Source organism: Lissotriton helveticus, chromosome 10 (genome assembly GCF_964261635.1).
Source record: "Lissotriton helveticus chromosome 10, aLisHel1.1, whole genome shotgun sequence".
Lineage (NCBI taxonomy): Eukaryota > Metazoa > Chordata > Amphibia > Caudata > Salamandridae > Lissotriton > Lissotriton helveticus.
The window spans coordinates 1205933889-1205950963 of record NC_136071.1 but is presented as its reverse complement, the minus strand read 5'-3'; the positions used below and the strand labels follow the sequence as shown (position 1 = coordinate 1205950963).

Below are 17075 nucleotides of genomic sequence, written 5' to 3'. Positions count from 1 at the left end.
CTTCCTTTACTGAAGAAAGGGGACTTTCTTTCTACACTGGATCTAAAAGACGCTTACTTTCATATCCCTATTCACAAAGCCCACAGGAAATACCTCAGGTTTGTGGTAGAAGGACAACATTATCAGTTCAAAGTCCTTCCGTTTGGTGTCACAACGGCACCAAGAGTGTTCACAAAATGCCTGGCAGTGGTAGCAGCTCACCTAAGAAGACAACAAATTCATGTCTTCCCATACTTGGACGACTGGCTAATAAAGGCCAGGTCACAAGAGGAATGTCTTCAAAACACACAAAAGACAATTCAGCTACTACACCAGCTAGGGTTCACGGTGAACTACACAAAGTCACACCTACAACCAAACAAGGTTCAACAATATCTGGGGGCTACTATAGACACAGAAAAAGCCAAAGTGTACCCCAACCCAGTCAGGATCCAAACAATGCTTACAATCATTCAAAGATTTCAGCCACAACACTCACTAACAGCAAGAGTGTTCATGCAGCTATTAGGCATGATGTCATCCTGCATACTGCTAATACCATATGCCAAACTACAAATGCGTCCGCTACAAGAATGCTTAGCGACACAGTGGAATCAGGCTCAAGGGCAGATTACAGATCTGGTGTTGGTAGACGACCGCACACACCGCTCTCTGAAGTGGTGGAACATAACAAACATTACCAAGGGGCGGTCGTTCCTAGAACCAATTCCACAGGTGACAATAACAGCAGACGCATCGCTCACCGGATGGGGAGCACATATGGACAAATACACAGTACAAGGAAGGTGGAGTGTGCAGGAAAGAACACTGCACATCAATCATCTAGAACTACTAGCAGTGTTTCTAGCATTGAAAGCCTTCCAGATACATGTTACCAAGAAAGCAGTCCTGATCAGAACAGACAACATGACAGCAATGTATTATATTCAAAAACGGGGGGACGCACTCTCTCCAACTATCCAGACTAGCACAGGAAATTTGGAGATGGGCCATTCCTCAAAACATCTATCTGTTAGCCGAACACCTACCAGGAGTCCAAAACCAGATAGCAGACATCTTAAGCAGACAGTCGGAACAAATACACGAATGGGAACTGCACCACCTAATACTGCAGCCATTCTTCCAAAGATGGGGACAACCAGAGATAGACCTCTTTGCCACTCATCAGAACGCAAAATGCCAAAGCTTCGCGTCCAGGTATCCACATCACCTGTCGCAGGGCAATGCGTTATGGATAAATTGGTCCAACAAATTTGCATACGCTTTTCCCCCTCTCCCACTAATTCCATTAGTGGTCAGGAAGCTGCAACAACATTCAATGACCATGATACTAGTAGCACCCACGTGGGCAAGACAGCCGTGGTTCACCACGCTCCTTCAACTCTCACAAGTGCCACATCAAAAGTTACGAATTCTACCCATGCATCTTACACAGAACCATGGAGAAATAATGCACCCAGATCCAACTCAATTGAACTTAGCGATCTGGCTCCTGAAATCCTAGAATTTGGGTACTTAGATCTACCCCCAAATTGCATGGAGATAATTAAACAAGCGAGACGTCCAACCACCAGAGCATGTTATGCAGCTAAGTGGAAGAGGTTTGCTATACACTGTACTAATAACAATATCAACCCTCTGGACGTATCAACAAAGGAGATTATGTGCTACTTATTACACTTACAGCAATGTAATCTAGCGTACACATCTATCAGAGTACATCTAGCAGCTATAGCAGCGTACCTACAAAACAGGCAACACATATCACTGTTCAGAGTACCAGCGATAAAGGCATTCATGGAAGGCCTTAAAAGAGTCATTCCACCAAGATTACCACCTTCCCCAGTCTGGAACCTCAACGTAGTACTCACCAGACTAATGGGGCCACCCTTCGAACCTATGCATAGGTGCGAAATACAATTCCTTACATGGAAGGTGGCTTTCCTTATAGCCATTACCTCACTCAGGAGAGTAAGTGAATTACAGGCATTGACAATACAAGAACCATTCCTACAGTTACACCAGAATAAAGTGGTTCTTAGAACAAACCCAAAGTTCTTGCCTAAAGTGATTTCAGCATTCCACATCAATCAGCCAGTGGAATTACCAGTCTTCTTTCCAAAGCCACAGACGGTGGCAGAAAGGGCTCTACATACACTAGATGTCAAAAGAGCCATTTTGTACTACATAGAAAGAACACAAAACTTCAGGAAAACTAAACAACTATTTGTAGCTTTTTCCCCAACACATAAGGGCAATCCTATCTCTAAAGCAGGCATCGCTAGATGGATTGTAAGATGTATACAAATATGTTACATTAAAGCAAAGAGAACATTAACTGTTCCTCCTAGAGCTCATTCTACACGAAAACTAGGAGCATCTATGGCATTCTTAGGGAACATTCCCCTAGATGACATATGTAGAGCAGCAACTTGGTCTACACCACATACATTCACAAAACACTACTGTGTTGATGTACAGGCTGCACAACAAGCCAGAGTGGGCCAAGCTGTATTAAAAACTTTATTTCAAACAGTTGCGACAGACACTGGTGACCACCGCTAGGGAGGTAACTGCTTTACAATCTATTCATAAATGTACCATCTGCAGCCCATATGCCTCGAACGGAATATGCTACTTACCAGTATGCATCTGTTCTTGGCATAGAGGGCTGCAGAGTGGTACATGCCCTCCCTGCCTCCCCGGAAACCTGTGTCTGTCCCAACATTATCCTATTTAGATACATTTAAATGGGCATATCTTTATGTACTATACTACACTACTCCATCTAACCCTACTATGGCAAAACAATCTAAGGATGGAGCCGATGCCCATGCGCACTAACACCGAGAGGAGGAGTCATCTATGACGACAAAGACTTCTCCAGAAGAAAAACAAAGTGCAATCATCCGAGCCCAACACCAGATGGCGATCTATTCATAAATGTACCACTCTGCAGCCCTCTATGCCAAGAACAGATGCATACTGGTAAGTAGCATATTCCATCCACTTGCAATCTTTGTGCTTTACAACATACAAAAATGTTTGACTAAATAGAGCACAGCAGTGGTGGAGTGATTTCCTTTTGGGCCCAGTTTGGTTCTCCCTTCGTTTTGTGTATTTGATGAGTTAGGCTGCCTCTGCTTTGCACAGACACACATAATATATGTGTTCTTGTGCCATGATATTATTTCTGAAATAAGCTGCACATGTTTTTTGTTATTTGGTGATTCTTCTGAGTGTTCAGTCTGAACATTTCGTACAAGCTTGAAAAACATGCTGTTCTGATTTCTTGTGCCCGGTCAGCCACATCTCCTGACGTTTTTAGACATAACACAGCAGCACAGCTTTACAACAGAGTAGTTCTTATATAAAATGTGCGTCGCCCCCCTTGGGGGTCAGAGAGGAGAATTCCGGCAGAGAGACTGGTCCTGAAATGGAGGCAGCAGCCTTGTGTAAACCGGGTTTACAGCTGTGATGCAGACCACCTAACTACTCACCAGGTATGGGGTCTGTTTCTAATCCCACAGGTCGCTAACATAGCCCTGTGCTCACATAGTGAGGGTAGGCCTCAAAAGATATATTCTTTGCCATGGTTGGGTTGTTTATTTTATACAGCCTGCTAGTAATGCTGATTTTGTTGCTTAGTTGTATTTCCCAAAATCACCTGTTACTCTGGGAAGGTTAGGAGGTCAGGTGCGGCACTGTGAGCGTGCCGGATTTGGGCCAACAGGTACTGACATGGCAGAGAGATCAGTTCCTGCATTGTGATGTCCTGTTACCCGAAGGCGCAGTTCTTCTTAACTAGCCGAATCCCTGCTACAGTGGATCTTCTGTGGACCCCCATTTAAGCATTACTCGTATCCTGAGACCCCCACTGAATCATTACTGCCTTCCCGAGACCCTCATTGAGCCACAACTGGAACCGACAACCCGAGTCTAAGCAATTTAGATGACTCAACCATTCATCAACTACACAAATTATAAAATATTTTATTTAACAATCAAATATATAAAAAGTAAAATGTTATTTTGATGGGCAGGTTGGAGCTTTTCTAAATGTAATAGAGCCCACACATTGTCTATATTATATTATGTTTGATGCACTAGCACTGCTCACACGAAAAATCTGAGGATACTAACTTAATATTTAGCCTCCAATTTCAAATTCCTTGCAATTTACAGAACATTCTAAATGTTTGGCTTTTCTACTTTAATTATATTCAATTTGTTAATGTATTGATATTATTTAATATTTTGAGCAATCACTGACTCCCGAGAAGGATTTGGGGACTGCCAGGGGTTCACAGATAACAGGTTAAGAACTGATGGAGCACAGGATATCACTCAAGATGTATTGAAGCCAAACTGGGAGGATATTGAAAGCTCTTACTAGTAGGTACACTTGAACATAAAGAAACCACATACCCCAGATGTGGGCAAACACAGCCAGGGAACTAGTCAAGATCATCACTTCTTCATGGAGTCTGGAGAGCCGGGGCCCAGTGTACCAGCCGCCTGCAGAGCACAAGGGACACAGATCACACACTAACCAGGAGGCCTCTCTCAGCAGCAAGTCACACACTGACAGGAGCCCTTTCTGAGCAACAAATCAAACAAGCATTGGAAATGCAATAGGTCTCGCATTTTTGTAAGTTAGAGCGATCGGCATTGTAAATGGCAATGTCTTTTACCTACCAAGGGAGGATGGAGGGAGCAGTGGGGGTCATACTGCTGAAATGCTCTTATGGAGAGTGATTGGCCAAAAGTAAACCAAACAAGCAGCACTACGCGTAAGATCCAGATCACATGGTTGGCTTCTGGAGCGAAGACTCCGCATTTCATCTAGAAGTGAATATTGTTTTTACTGCTAAGGCAATGGAGCGCCTGTAGCACGCTGTAGACAATTATTAATACATTAACAAGTCATAAGCTCTCAAGTTCTTAATGACACGTATTCTTGTGACTCTAATCGCCCCCCCTCGCCAAAGATGGAGGCACTTAAGTGAGACACCTTTGCATGCATGCAGACTGTCCAACTTTGATTACTAAATAGACAAAAACATGGTGTTCAAGTACAGCGGTGAAATTGAAAACAACAATTTCCATGCAGCATTTACACCCCACAAACAAGATCTGCTAACAGGATGGTTCAGTCTGTGATCTGTGCCACTAAAACACGTGTACAGCTCACGAGCAGTGTTCCCACTAGGCCGCGCGCGCACCTCCCCTGACGTCAGCGCGCACCACCTAGCGTGGAGCGCACACACAGGATGTCGCTAGAGAGTCGCGCTGCCCGCCGCTTTTAAAAAGCGAGCAGCGCGATCATGAGGCACTTTTCCATGTGGTGGCGGTGGCGGCAGAGCGGGCTTGAGGAGTGCAGGTAAGGAGGCGGGAGGCTGGTGGGGATTGTGGCGATTGTGGCGATTGTGGCGATTGTGGCGCTTACGGCTGTGTGGGAGCGTGGCAGACTGTGGTCTTTTGTATAAGTATTGCTGATAACCAGAGCCCCTTCACGGGCTCCGATTAACAGCAATACTTAAACAAAAGGCCACAGTCTGCCTCACCCTTTACTAACAAAAGCGTAGACACTTTCCAAACACAGCATGTCCTTTAGCACACGCTGTGTTTGGAAAGTGTCTAAGCTTTTGTTAGTAAAGCGCGAGGCAGACTGTGGCCTTTTGTTTAAGTATTGCTGTTAATCGGAGCCCGTGAAGGGGCTCTGGTTATCAGCAATACTTATACAAAAGGCCACAGCGGCTGGGGAAAGAGTGGAACAGAAGGCAAGAGGGCAGAAAGTCACACAAAAACGAGTGGGACAGAGGGCAGAAAGAGTGGGACAAAGGGCTATAAAGGCACAAAAACGAGTGGGACAGAGGGCAGAAAGAGTGGGTCAGAGGGCATAAACGCACACTAAACGAGTGGGACAGAGGGCATAAAGGCACAAAAACGAGTGGGACAGAGGGCAGAAAGGCACAAAAACGAGTGGAACACAGGACAGAAAGGCACAAAAAACGAGTGGGAGAGAGGGCATGAAGGCACAAAAAACTAGTGGGTCAGAGGGCAGAAAGAGTGGGACAGAGGGCATAAAGGCACACAAAACAAGTGGGACAGAGGGCAGAAAGTCCCACAAAACGAGTGGGACAGAGGGCAGGAGGGCATTAAAAACGAGAGGGACAGAGGGCAGAAGGGCACCAAAAACGAGTGGGACAGAGGGCAGAAGGGCATCAAAAACGAGTGGGACAGAGGGCAGAAAGGCACAAAAAACGAGTGGGACAGAGGGCAGAAGGGCACAAAAAACGAGTGGGACAGAGGGCAGAAGGGCACCAAAAACGAGTGGGACAGAGGGCAGAAAGGCACCAAAAAGGAGTGGGACAGAGGGCAGAAGGGCACCAAAAACAAGTGGGACAGAGGGCAGAAAGGCACCGAAAAGGAGTGGGACAGAGGGCAGAAGGGCACCAAAAACAAGTGGGACAGAGGGCAGAAGGGCACCAAAAACGAGTGGGACAGAGGGCAGAAAGGCACAAAAAACGAGTGGGACAGAGGGCAGAAGGGCACCAAAAATGAGTGTCATTTGGCACCGCAGACAAGCGAGGTTCGGTTCCTGGCGCACATAGCCATGGTTGAAGCACACAGAGACCCTCCACTGCCGCACACAGAGGAAATAAATTAGAGGGAACATTGCTCACGAGTGTGAATCCTTGCAAGGCACAATCAGCCTTCCATCCTTCCGATATCAGTAAAATAAATACCATTAAATTGGTTACAAGCAACACCCGTAATTTAGAGCGAAAATAAAATGTATATGTGCAGCAAAATTAAAAATCTAAACCCAGCTGCTTCTTTTGGACAGGGGGTGTTCCTCAAAGACCAGATTGGGGCAGATACACAGCAGAAAGTACAAACTCAGTACTATACACAAAAGATCTCCGAAGCCAGCTCCAACTCCAAGGTGATCTATCGGATTGTAAAAAGCCTCACTAAACTCCCCCAGCCCCCTGTAAATAGTGATGATTTACAAGTCCGATGTAATGAGCTAGCCGACTTTTTCTATAACAAAGTGGACCTCATTTACTCCTCCTTTCCAACCACTCTCTTAAATGCCTCAGCGGACATCCTGGAGCACTCCAAGCAGAATATAACAAACAATCTGTCACCTGTGTTGGATGAGTTCCCTTTGCTACACCTGGACCGACTGGCCACCCTAATGGCGCAGGTTAAATCGGGTTCTCCTAGTGACCCCGCGCCCCCGAGTGCCTTAAAGGCTGTTAGCCACATTATCCTCCCTGCTATGCTGGAGGTACTCAATGCCTCAATTTCCACCAACATGGTTCCACCAGCATGGAAAGAAGCTAGGGTGAGGGCACTTGTGAAGAAACCCAATATGGACATTAACAACTTTAATAACTACCGTCCCATTTCCTTGCTCCCCTGGGTCAGCAAGATTCTGGAAAAATATATCAACAATCTTCTGACTAATTTCTTAGAAAATAATAAACTGCTCGACCCCTAACAAACAGGTTTTCACCCCAAACATGGGACAGAATCGGCATTGTTATCAGTTATGGAGGAAACAAGAGGCATCTTGGATCGGGGAGGATCGGTGGCAGTCATCCTCCTCGATCTGAGTGCCGCTTTTGACACTGTGAATCATGAAATCTTACTGCAGCGTCTCCATGACATCGGGATTCAAGGGGGAGCGCTGAAATGGCTCAGGTCATTCCTGACCAATAGAACTTTCCAGGTCTTTGAGGGAAACACCATCTCCACCAGCAGACCGCTGGGCTGTGGAGTTCCACAGGGCTCCTCGCTCAGCCCGACGTTATTTAACGTCTATATGAGACCGCTGGCGGGTATCGTCCGTCCGTATGGTATTAAGATCGTAACCTACGCAGACGATACCCAGTTGGTGGTCTCTTTGACGCGAGCTGAGGGCCCGGCGGCCATGGTAGATCTGACTGGCTGCCTGAGCGAAGTGAACAACAGGATGACCCTGTCCTGTCTCAAACTCAACGGGGACAAGACAGAGGTCATGATGCTAGGACGTTCGGCTTTGGAAAAGGTGATGGACAGAGTTTCTGAATGATGCAGAATACTCTTACCAAGTCAATAGATCATGGTTTTAATCCATCATTGTTTTTTAGCTCACTGCACCATCCCAGCTCAGAACCTGGCTATATGCAAATTAGTCTGTTCCTGTCCCAGTGCATGATGGGAACAGGGCAAACCAAACTACCAAGCCAATTCTTATACTGGGAAGGAAACAAGCTTCCGGGGACCGGTTTCTGGCATCACAGCCTTCTTCGGCCCGGCTTGCTTGAATCCTGATGGTGCAATGAGCAAGGGACTCACGTCTGAGTATACCCTCCCACACATAGTGTGGATAAAATCGATTTTGGAAAAGGTGATGGACAGAGTTTCTGAATGATGCAGAATACTCTTACCAAGTCAATAGATCATGGTTTTAATCCATCACTGTTTTTTAGCTCACTGCACCATCCCAGCTCAGAACCTGGCTATATGCAAATTAGTCTGTTCCTGTCCCAGTGCATGATGGGAACAGGGCAAACCAAACTACCAAGCCAATTCTTATACTGGGAAGGAAACAAGCTTCCAGGGACCGGTTTCTGGCATCACAGCCTTCTTCGGCCCGGCTTGCTTGAATCCTGATGGTGCAATGAGCAAGGGACTCACGTCTGAGTATACCCTCCCACACATAGTGTGGATAAAATCGATTTTGGAAAAGGTGATGGACAGAGTTTCTGAATGATGCAGAATACTCTTACCAAGTCAATAGATCATGGTTTTAATCCATCACTGTTTTTTAGCTCACTGCACCATCCCAGCTCAGAACCTGGCTATATGCAAATTAGTCTGTTCCTGTCCCAGTGCATGATGGGAACAGGGCAAACCAAACTACCAAGCCAATTCTTATACTGGGAAGGAAACAAGCTTCCGGGGACCGGTTTCTGGCATCACAGCCTTCTTCGGCCCGGCTTGCTTGAATCCTGATGGTGCAATGAGCAAGGGACTCACGTCTGAGTATACCCTCCCACGCATAGTGTGGATAAAATCGATTTTGGAAAAGGTGATGGACAGAGTTTCTGAATGATGCAGAATACTCTTACCAAGTCAATAGATCATGGTTTTAATCCATCACTGTTTTTTAGCTCACTGCACCATCCCAGCTCAGAACCTGGCTATATGCAAATTAGTCTGTTCCTGTCCCAGTGCATGATGGGAACAGGGCAAACCAAACTACCAAGCCAATTCTTATACTGGGAAGGAAACAAGCTTCCGGGGACCGGTTTCTGGCATCACAGCCTTCTTCGGCCCGGCTTGCTTGAATCCTGATGGTGCAATGAGCAAGGGACTCACGTCTGAGTATACCCTCCCACACATAGTGTGGATAAAATCGATTTTGGAAAAGGTGATGGACAGAGTTTCTGAATGATGCAGAATACTCTTACCAAGTCAATAGATCATGGTTTTAATCCATCACTGTTTTTTAGCTCACTGCACCATCCCAGCTCAGAACCTGGCTATATGCAAATTAGTCTGTTCCTGTCCCAGTGCATGATGGGAACAGGGCAAACCAAACTACCAAGCCAATTCTTTTACTGGGAAGGAAACAAGCTTCCGGGGACCGGTTTCTGGCATCACAGCCTTCTTCGGCCCGGCTTGCTTGAATCCTGATGGTGCAATGAGCAAGGGACTCACGTCTGAGTATACCCTCCCACACATAGTGTGGATAAAATCGATTTTGGAAAAGGTGATGGACAGAGTTTCTGAATGATGCAGAATACTCTTACCAAGTCAATAGATCATGGTTTTAATCCATCACTGTTTTTTAGCTCACTGCACCATCCCAGCTCAGAACCTGGCTATATGCAAATTAGTCTGTTCCTGTCCCAGTGCATGATGGGAACAGGGCAAACCAAACTACCAAGCCAATTCTTATACTGGGAAGGAAACAAGCTTCCGGGGACCGGTTTCTGGCATCACAGCCTTCTTCGGCCCGGCTTGCTTGAATCCTGATGGTGCAATGAGCAAGGGACTCACGTCTGAGTATACCCTCCCACACATAGTGTGGATAAAATCGATTTTGGAAAAGGTGATGGACAGAGTTTCTGAATGATGCAGAATACTCTTACCAAGTCAATAGATCATGGTTTTAATCCATCAATGTTTTTTAGCTCACTGCACCATCCCAGCTCAGAACCTGGCTATATGCAAATTAGTCTGTTCCTGTCCCAGTGCATGATGGGAACAGGGCAAACCAAACTACCAAGCCAATTCTTATACTGGGAAGGAAACAAGCTTCCGGGGACCGGTTTCTGGCATCACAGCCTTCTTCGGCCCGGCTTGCTTGAATCCTGATGGTGCAATGAGCAAGGGACTCACGTCTGAGTATACCCTCCCACACATAGTGTGGATAAAATCGATTTTGGAAAAGGTGATGGACAGAGTTTCTGAATGATGCAGAATACTCTTACCAAGTCAATAGATCATGGTTTTAATCCATCACTGTTTTTTAGCTCACTGCACCATCCCAGCTCAGAACCTGGCTATATGCAAATTAGTCTGTTCCTGTCCCAGTGCATGATGGGAACAGGGCAAACCAAACTACCAAGCCAATTCTTATACTGGGAAGGAAACAAGCTTCCGGGGACCGGTTTCTGGCATCACAGCCTTCTTCGGCCCGGCTTGCTTGAATCCTGATGGTGCAATGAGCAAGGGACTCACGTCTGAGTATACCCTCCCACACATAGTGTGGATAAAATCTATTTTGGAAAAGGTGATGGACAGAGTTTCTGAATGATGCAGAATACTCTTACCAAGTCAATAGATCATGGTTTTAATCCATCACTGTTTTTTAGCTCACTGCACCATCCCAGCTCAGAACCTGGCTATATGCAAATTAGTCTGTTCCTGTCCCAGTGCATGATGGGAACAGGGCAAACCAAACTACCAAGCCAATTCTTAGACTGGGAAGGAAACAAGCTTCCGGGGACCGGTTTCTGGCATCACAGCCTTCTTCGGCCCGGCTTGCTTGAATCCTGATGGTGCAATGAGCAAGGGACTCACGTCTGAGTATACCCTCCCACACATAGTGTGGATAAAATCGATTTTGGAAAAGGTGATGGACAGAGTTTCTGAATGATGCAGAATACTCTTACCAAGTCAATAGATCATGGTTTTAATCCATCACTGTTTTTTAGCTCACTGCACCATCCCAGCTCAGAACCTGGCTATATGCAAATTAGTCTGTTCCTGTCCCAGTGCATGATGGGAACAGGGCAAACCAAACTACCAAGCCAATTCTTATACTGGGAAGGAAACAAGCTTCCGGGGACCGGTTTCTGGCATCACAGCCTTCTTCGGCCCGGCTTGCTTGAATCCTGATGGTGCAATGAGCAAGGGACTCACGTCTGAGTATACCCTCCCACACATAGTGTGGATAAAATCGATTTTGGAAAAGGTGATGGACAGAGTTTCTGAATGATGCAGAATACTCTTACCAAGTCAATAGATCATGGTTTTAATCCATCACTGTTTTTTAGCTCACTGCACCATCCCAGCTCAGAACCTGGCTATATGCAAATTAGTCTGTTCCTGTCCCAGTGCATGATGGGAACAGGGCAAACCAAACTACCAAGCCAATTCTTATACTGGGAAGGAAACAAGCTTCCGGGGACCGGTTTCTGGCATCACAGCCTTCTTCGGCCCGGCTTGCTTGAATCCTGATGGTGCAATGAGCAAGGGACTCACGTCTGAGTATACCCTCCCACACATAGTGTGGATAAAATCGATTTTGGAAAAGGTGATGGACAGAGTTTCTGAATGATGCAGAATACTCTTACCAAGTCAATAGATCATGGTTTTAATCCATCACTGTTTTTTAGCTCACTGCACCATCCCAGCTCAGAACCTGGCTATATGCAAATTAGTCTGTTCCTGTCCCAGTGCATGATGGGAACAGGGCAAACCAAACTACCAAGCCAATTCTTATACTGGGAAGGAAACAAGCTTCCGGGGACCGGTTTCTGGCATCACAGCCTTCTTCGGCCCGGCTTGCTTGAATCCTGATGGTGCAATGAGCAAGGGACTCACGTCTGAGTATACCCTCCCACGCATAGTGTGGATAAAATCGATTTTGGAAAAGGTGATGGACAGAGTTTCTGAATGATGCAGAATACTCTTACCAAGTCAATAGATCATGGTTTTAATCCATCACTGTTTTTTAGCTCACTGCACCATCCCAGCTCAGAACCTGGCTATATGCAAATTAGTCTGTTCCTGTCCCAGTGCATGATGGGAACAGGGCAAACCAAACTACCAAGCCAATTCTTATACTGGGAAGGAAACAAGCTTCCGGGGACCGGTTTCTGGCATCACAGCCTTCTTCGGCCCGGCTTGCTTGAATCCTGATGGTGCAATGAGCAAGGGACTCACGTCTGAGTATACCCTCCCACACATAGTGTGGATAAAATCGATTTTGGAAAAGGTGATGGACAGAGTTTCTGAATGATGCAGAATACTCTTACCAAGTCAATAGATCATGGTTTTAATCCATCACTGTTTTTTAGCTCACTGCACCATCCCAGCTCAGAACCTGGCTATATGCAAATTAGTCTGTTCCTGTCCCAGTGCATGATGGGAACAGGGCAAACCAAACTACCAAGCCAATTCTTATACTGGGAAGGAAACAAGCTTCCGGGGACCGGTTTCTGGCATCACAGCCTTCTTCGGCCCGGCTTGCTTGAATCCTGATGGTGCAATGAGCAAGGGACTCACGTCTGAGTATACCCTCCCACACATAGTGTGGATAAAATCGATTTTGGAAAAGGTGATGGACAGAGTTTCTGAATGATGCAGAATACTCTTACCAAGTCAATAGATCATGGTTTTAATCCATCACTGTTTTTTAGCTCACTGCACCATCCCAGCTCAGAACCTGGCTATATGCAAATTAGTCTGTTCCTGTCCCAGTGCATGATGGGAACAGGGCAAACCAAACTACCAAGCCAATTCTTATACTAGGAAGGAAACAAGCTTCCGGGGACCGGTTTCTGGCATCACAGCCTTCTTCGGCCCGGCTTGCTTGAATCCTGATGGTGCAATGAGCAAGGGACTCACGTCTGAGTATACCCTCCCACACATAGTGTGGATAAAATCGATTTTGGAAAAGGTGATGGACAGAGTTTCTGAATGATGCAGAATACTCTTACCAAGTCAATAGATCATGGTTTTAATCCATCACTGTTTTTTAGCTCACTGCACCATCCCAGCTCAGAACCTGGCTATATGCAAATTAGTCTGTTCCTGTCCCAGTGCATGATGGGAACAGGGCAAACCAAACTACCAAGCCAATTCTTATACTGGGAAGGAAACAAGCTTCCGGGGACCGGTTTCTGGCATCACAGCCTTCTTCGGCCCGGCTTGCTTGAATCCTGATGGTGCAATGAGCAAGGGACTCACGTCTGAGTATACCCTCCCACACATAGTGTGGATAAAATCGATTTTGGAAAAGGTGATGGACAGAGTTTCTGAATGATGCAGAATACTCTTACCAAGTCAATAGATCATGGTTTTAATCCATCACTGTTTTTTAGCTCACTGCACCATCCCAGCTCAGAACCTGGCTATATGCAAATTAGTCTGTTCCTGTCCCAGTGCATGATGGGAACAGGGCAAACCAAACTACCAAGCCAATTCTTATACTGGGAAGGAAACAAGCTTCCGGGGACCGGTTTCTGGCATCACAGCCTTCTTCGGCCCGGCTTGCTTGAATCCTGATGGTGCAATGAGCAAGGGACTCACGTCTGAGTATACCCTCCCACACATAGTGTGGATAAAATCGATTTTGGAAAAGGTGATGGACAGAGTTTCTGAATGATGCAGAATACTCTTACCAAGTCAATAGATCATGGTTTTAAACCATCACTGTTTTTTAGCTCACTGCACCATCCCAGCTCAGAACCTGGCTATATGCAAATTAGTCTGTTCCTGTCCCAGTGCATGATGGGAACAGGGCAAACCAAACTACCAAGCCAATTCTTATACTGGGAAGGAAACAAGCTTCCGGGGACCGGTTTCTGGCATCACAGCCTTCTTCGGCCCGGCTTGCTTGAATCCTGATGGTGCAATGAGCAAGGGACTCACGTCTGAGTATACCCTCCCACACATAGTGTGGATAAAATCGATTTTGGAAAAGGTGATGGACAGAGTTTCTGAATGATGCAGAATACTCTTACCAAGTCAATAGATCATGGTTTTAATCCATCACTGTTTTTTAGCTCACTGCACCATCCCAGCTCAGAACCTGGCTATATGCAAATTAGTCTGTTCCTGTCCCAGTGCATGATGGGAACAGGGCAAACCAAACTACCAAGCCAATTCTTATACTGGGAAGGAAACAAGCTTCCGGGGACCGGTTTCTGGCATCACAGCCTTCTTCGGCCCGGCTTGCTTGAATCCTGATGGTGCAATGAGCAAGGGACTCACGTCTGAGTATACCCTCCCACACATAGTGTGGATAAAATCGATTTTGGAAAAGGTGATGGACAGAGTTTCTGAATGATGCAGAATACTCTTACCAAGTCAATAGATCATGGTTTTAATCCATCACTGTTTTTTAGCTCACTGCACCATCCCAGCTCAGAACCTGGCTATATGCAAATTAGTCTGTTCCTGTCCCAGTGCATGATGGGAACAGGGCAAACCAAACTACCAAGCCAATTCTTATACTGGGAAGGAAACAAGCTTCCGGGGACCGGTTTCTGGCATCACAGCCTTCTTCGGCCCGGCTTGCTTGAATCCTGATGGTGCAATGAGCAAGGGACTCACGTCTGAGTATACCCTCCCACACATAGTGTGGATAAAATCGATTTTGGAAAAGGTGATGGACAGAGTTTCTGAATGATGCAGAATACTCTTACCAAGTCAATAGATCATGGTTTTAATCCATCACTGTTTTTTAGCTCACTGCACCATCCCAGCTCAGAACCTGGCTATATGCAAATTAGTCTGTTCCTGTCCCAGTGCATGATGGGAACAGGGCAAACCAAACTACCAAGCCAATTCTTATACTGGGAAGGAAACAAGCTTCCGGGGACCGGTTTCTGGCATCACAGCCTTCTTCGGCCCGGCTTGCTTGAATCCTGATGGTGCAATGAGCAAGGGACTCACGTCTGAGTATACCCTCCCACACATAGTGTGGATAAAATCGATTTTGGAAAAGGTGATGGACAGAGTTTCTGAATGATGCAGAATACTCTTACCAAGTCAATAGATCATGGTTTTAATCCATCACTGTTTTTTAGCTCACTGCACCATCCCAGCTCAGAACCTGGCTATATGCAAATTAGTCTGTTCCTGTCCCAGTGCATGATGGGAACAGGGCAAACCAAACTACCAAGCCAATTCTTATACTGGGAAGGAAACAAGCTTCCGGGGACCGGTTTCTGGCATCACAGCCTTCTTCGGCCTGGCTTGCTTGAATCCTGATGGTGCAATGAGCAAGGGACTCACGTCTGAGTATACCCTCCCACACATAGTGTGGATAAAATCGATTTTGGAAAAGGTGATGGACAGAGTTTCTGAATGATGCAGAATACTCTTACCAAGTCAATAGATCATGGTTTTAATCCATCACTGTTTTTTAGCTCACTGCACCATCCCAGCTCAGAACCTGGCTATATGCAAATTAGTCTGTTCCTGTCCCAGTGCATGATGGGAACAGGGCAAACCAAACTACCAAGCCAATTCTTATACTGGGAAGGAAACAAGCTTCCGGGGACCGGTTTCTGGCATCACAGCCTTCTTCGGCCCGGCTTGCTTGAATCCTGATGGTGCAATGAGCAAGGGACTCACGTCTGAGTATACCCTCCCACACATAGTGTGGATAAAATCGATTTTGGATTTTCGGCTCCACCCTCGCTGGGCTCTATCTGGCCAGCCTGCCTAGCCCCCCCCCCCCCAGTCCCAAAGGATGCCATTAAGAGCTTGGGTATCTGGCTGGACAGATCTTTAACGCTAGACTACCAGGCTGTCAAGCTGTCTGCCACCTGTTTTGGCCTTATCAGAAGGTTGAGGAGGATTCTGCCCCTATTACCATTTCAAGCCAAACAAATTGTTGTACAGGGATTGATCCACTCTAGGCTGGACTTCGGAAACGCACTGTATATTGGAGCCCCTGATTTCACATTGCGGAAATTGCAAGTGATTCAAAATTGTGCAGTCCGCACTCTACTTCAAATTCCCCGTAGGTCTTCTGCTAAACCTGGATTATTAAAACTGCATTGGCTCCCCGTTAGGGACAGGATTAGTTTCAAGTCCCTCTGTATTGCCCATCAGTCATTTTGGGCAACTGGCCCATTGATCAATCGTCCTTTAATTACCCCTTACCTCCCCAGCAGAAAGTTACGCTCTGCTAGTGCGTTCCTTGCCATCGTGCCCAAAGTTAACCGTGCCAGAGCAGGAGGCTGTTCTTTTGCCCTCAATGCTGCTAAGCTGTGGAACAGCCTACCCCTTCAATTTGAATTTAATTTGAATTTAAAAGCATTTGTACAGCGCTCGCATACCCAACGGTTTCATGGCGCTAGTGATGGACAGTGGAATGGCAGCAGCTAAGAGATTAGGTCAGGTAGGCTTGTGTAAAGAGGAGGGTTTTAAGATCCTTCCGGAACAGAAGGTAGGAAGGAGAGGTACGAAGAGTGACCGGGAGGGAATTCCAAAAAGTTGGAGCCAGGACAGCAAATCTCGCTCCACCCGCCTTCTGCTTTTTAAAGCGAGGGATGGTGAGAAGGGCCAAATGGGCCGAGCGCAGTTCTCTGCCAGGACAGTATGGCTTGATGAGAGAGCAAATGAACTCGGGAGCAGTGCCTGATCTGGCCTGATATGTAAGGCAACCGAGTTTAAACAGAGCGCGCTCTCTCACAGGAAGCCAGTGCAATGTTTCCAGTAATGGAGTAACCCGATGAAATTTGGGTAGGCCATGGATCAGGCGGGCCGCCTGATTCTGCACCAGTTGCAATCGATGGATCAAGTATGCAGGGGCCCCGTTATAGACT

The 17075-nt window shown here is 46.4% G+C and overlaps 1 protein-coding gene across 2 annotated transcripts in view; it reads right to left on the bottom strand.

The window, feature by feature from the left end:
• LOC144785694 (protein eva-1 homolog C-like) overlaps window positions 1-17075 on the bottom strand; it is a 273449-nt gene that overhangs the window by 39361 nt on the left and 217013 nt on the right. The window contains exon 7 of one of the 2 annotated variants that reach the window (XM_078664485.1): window positions 4429-4518. The exons of the other annotated variant lie outside the window; for it this stretch is intronic. Coding sequence (XP_078520611.1) covers window positions 4429-4518 — 90 coding nt within the window. The remainder of the gene's footprint in view (window positions 1-4428; window positions 4519-17075) is intronic. 2 annotated transcript variants of the gene reach the window in all.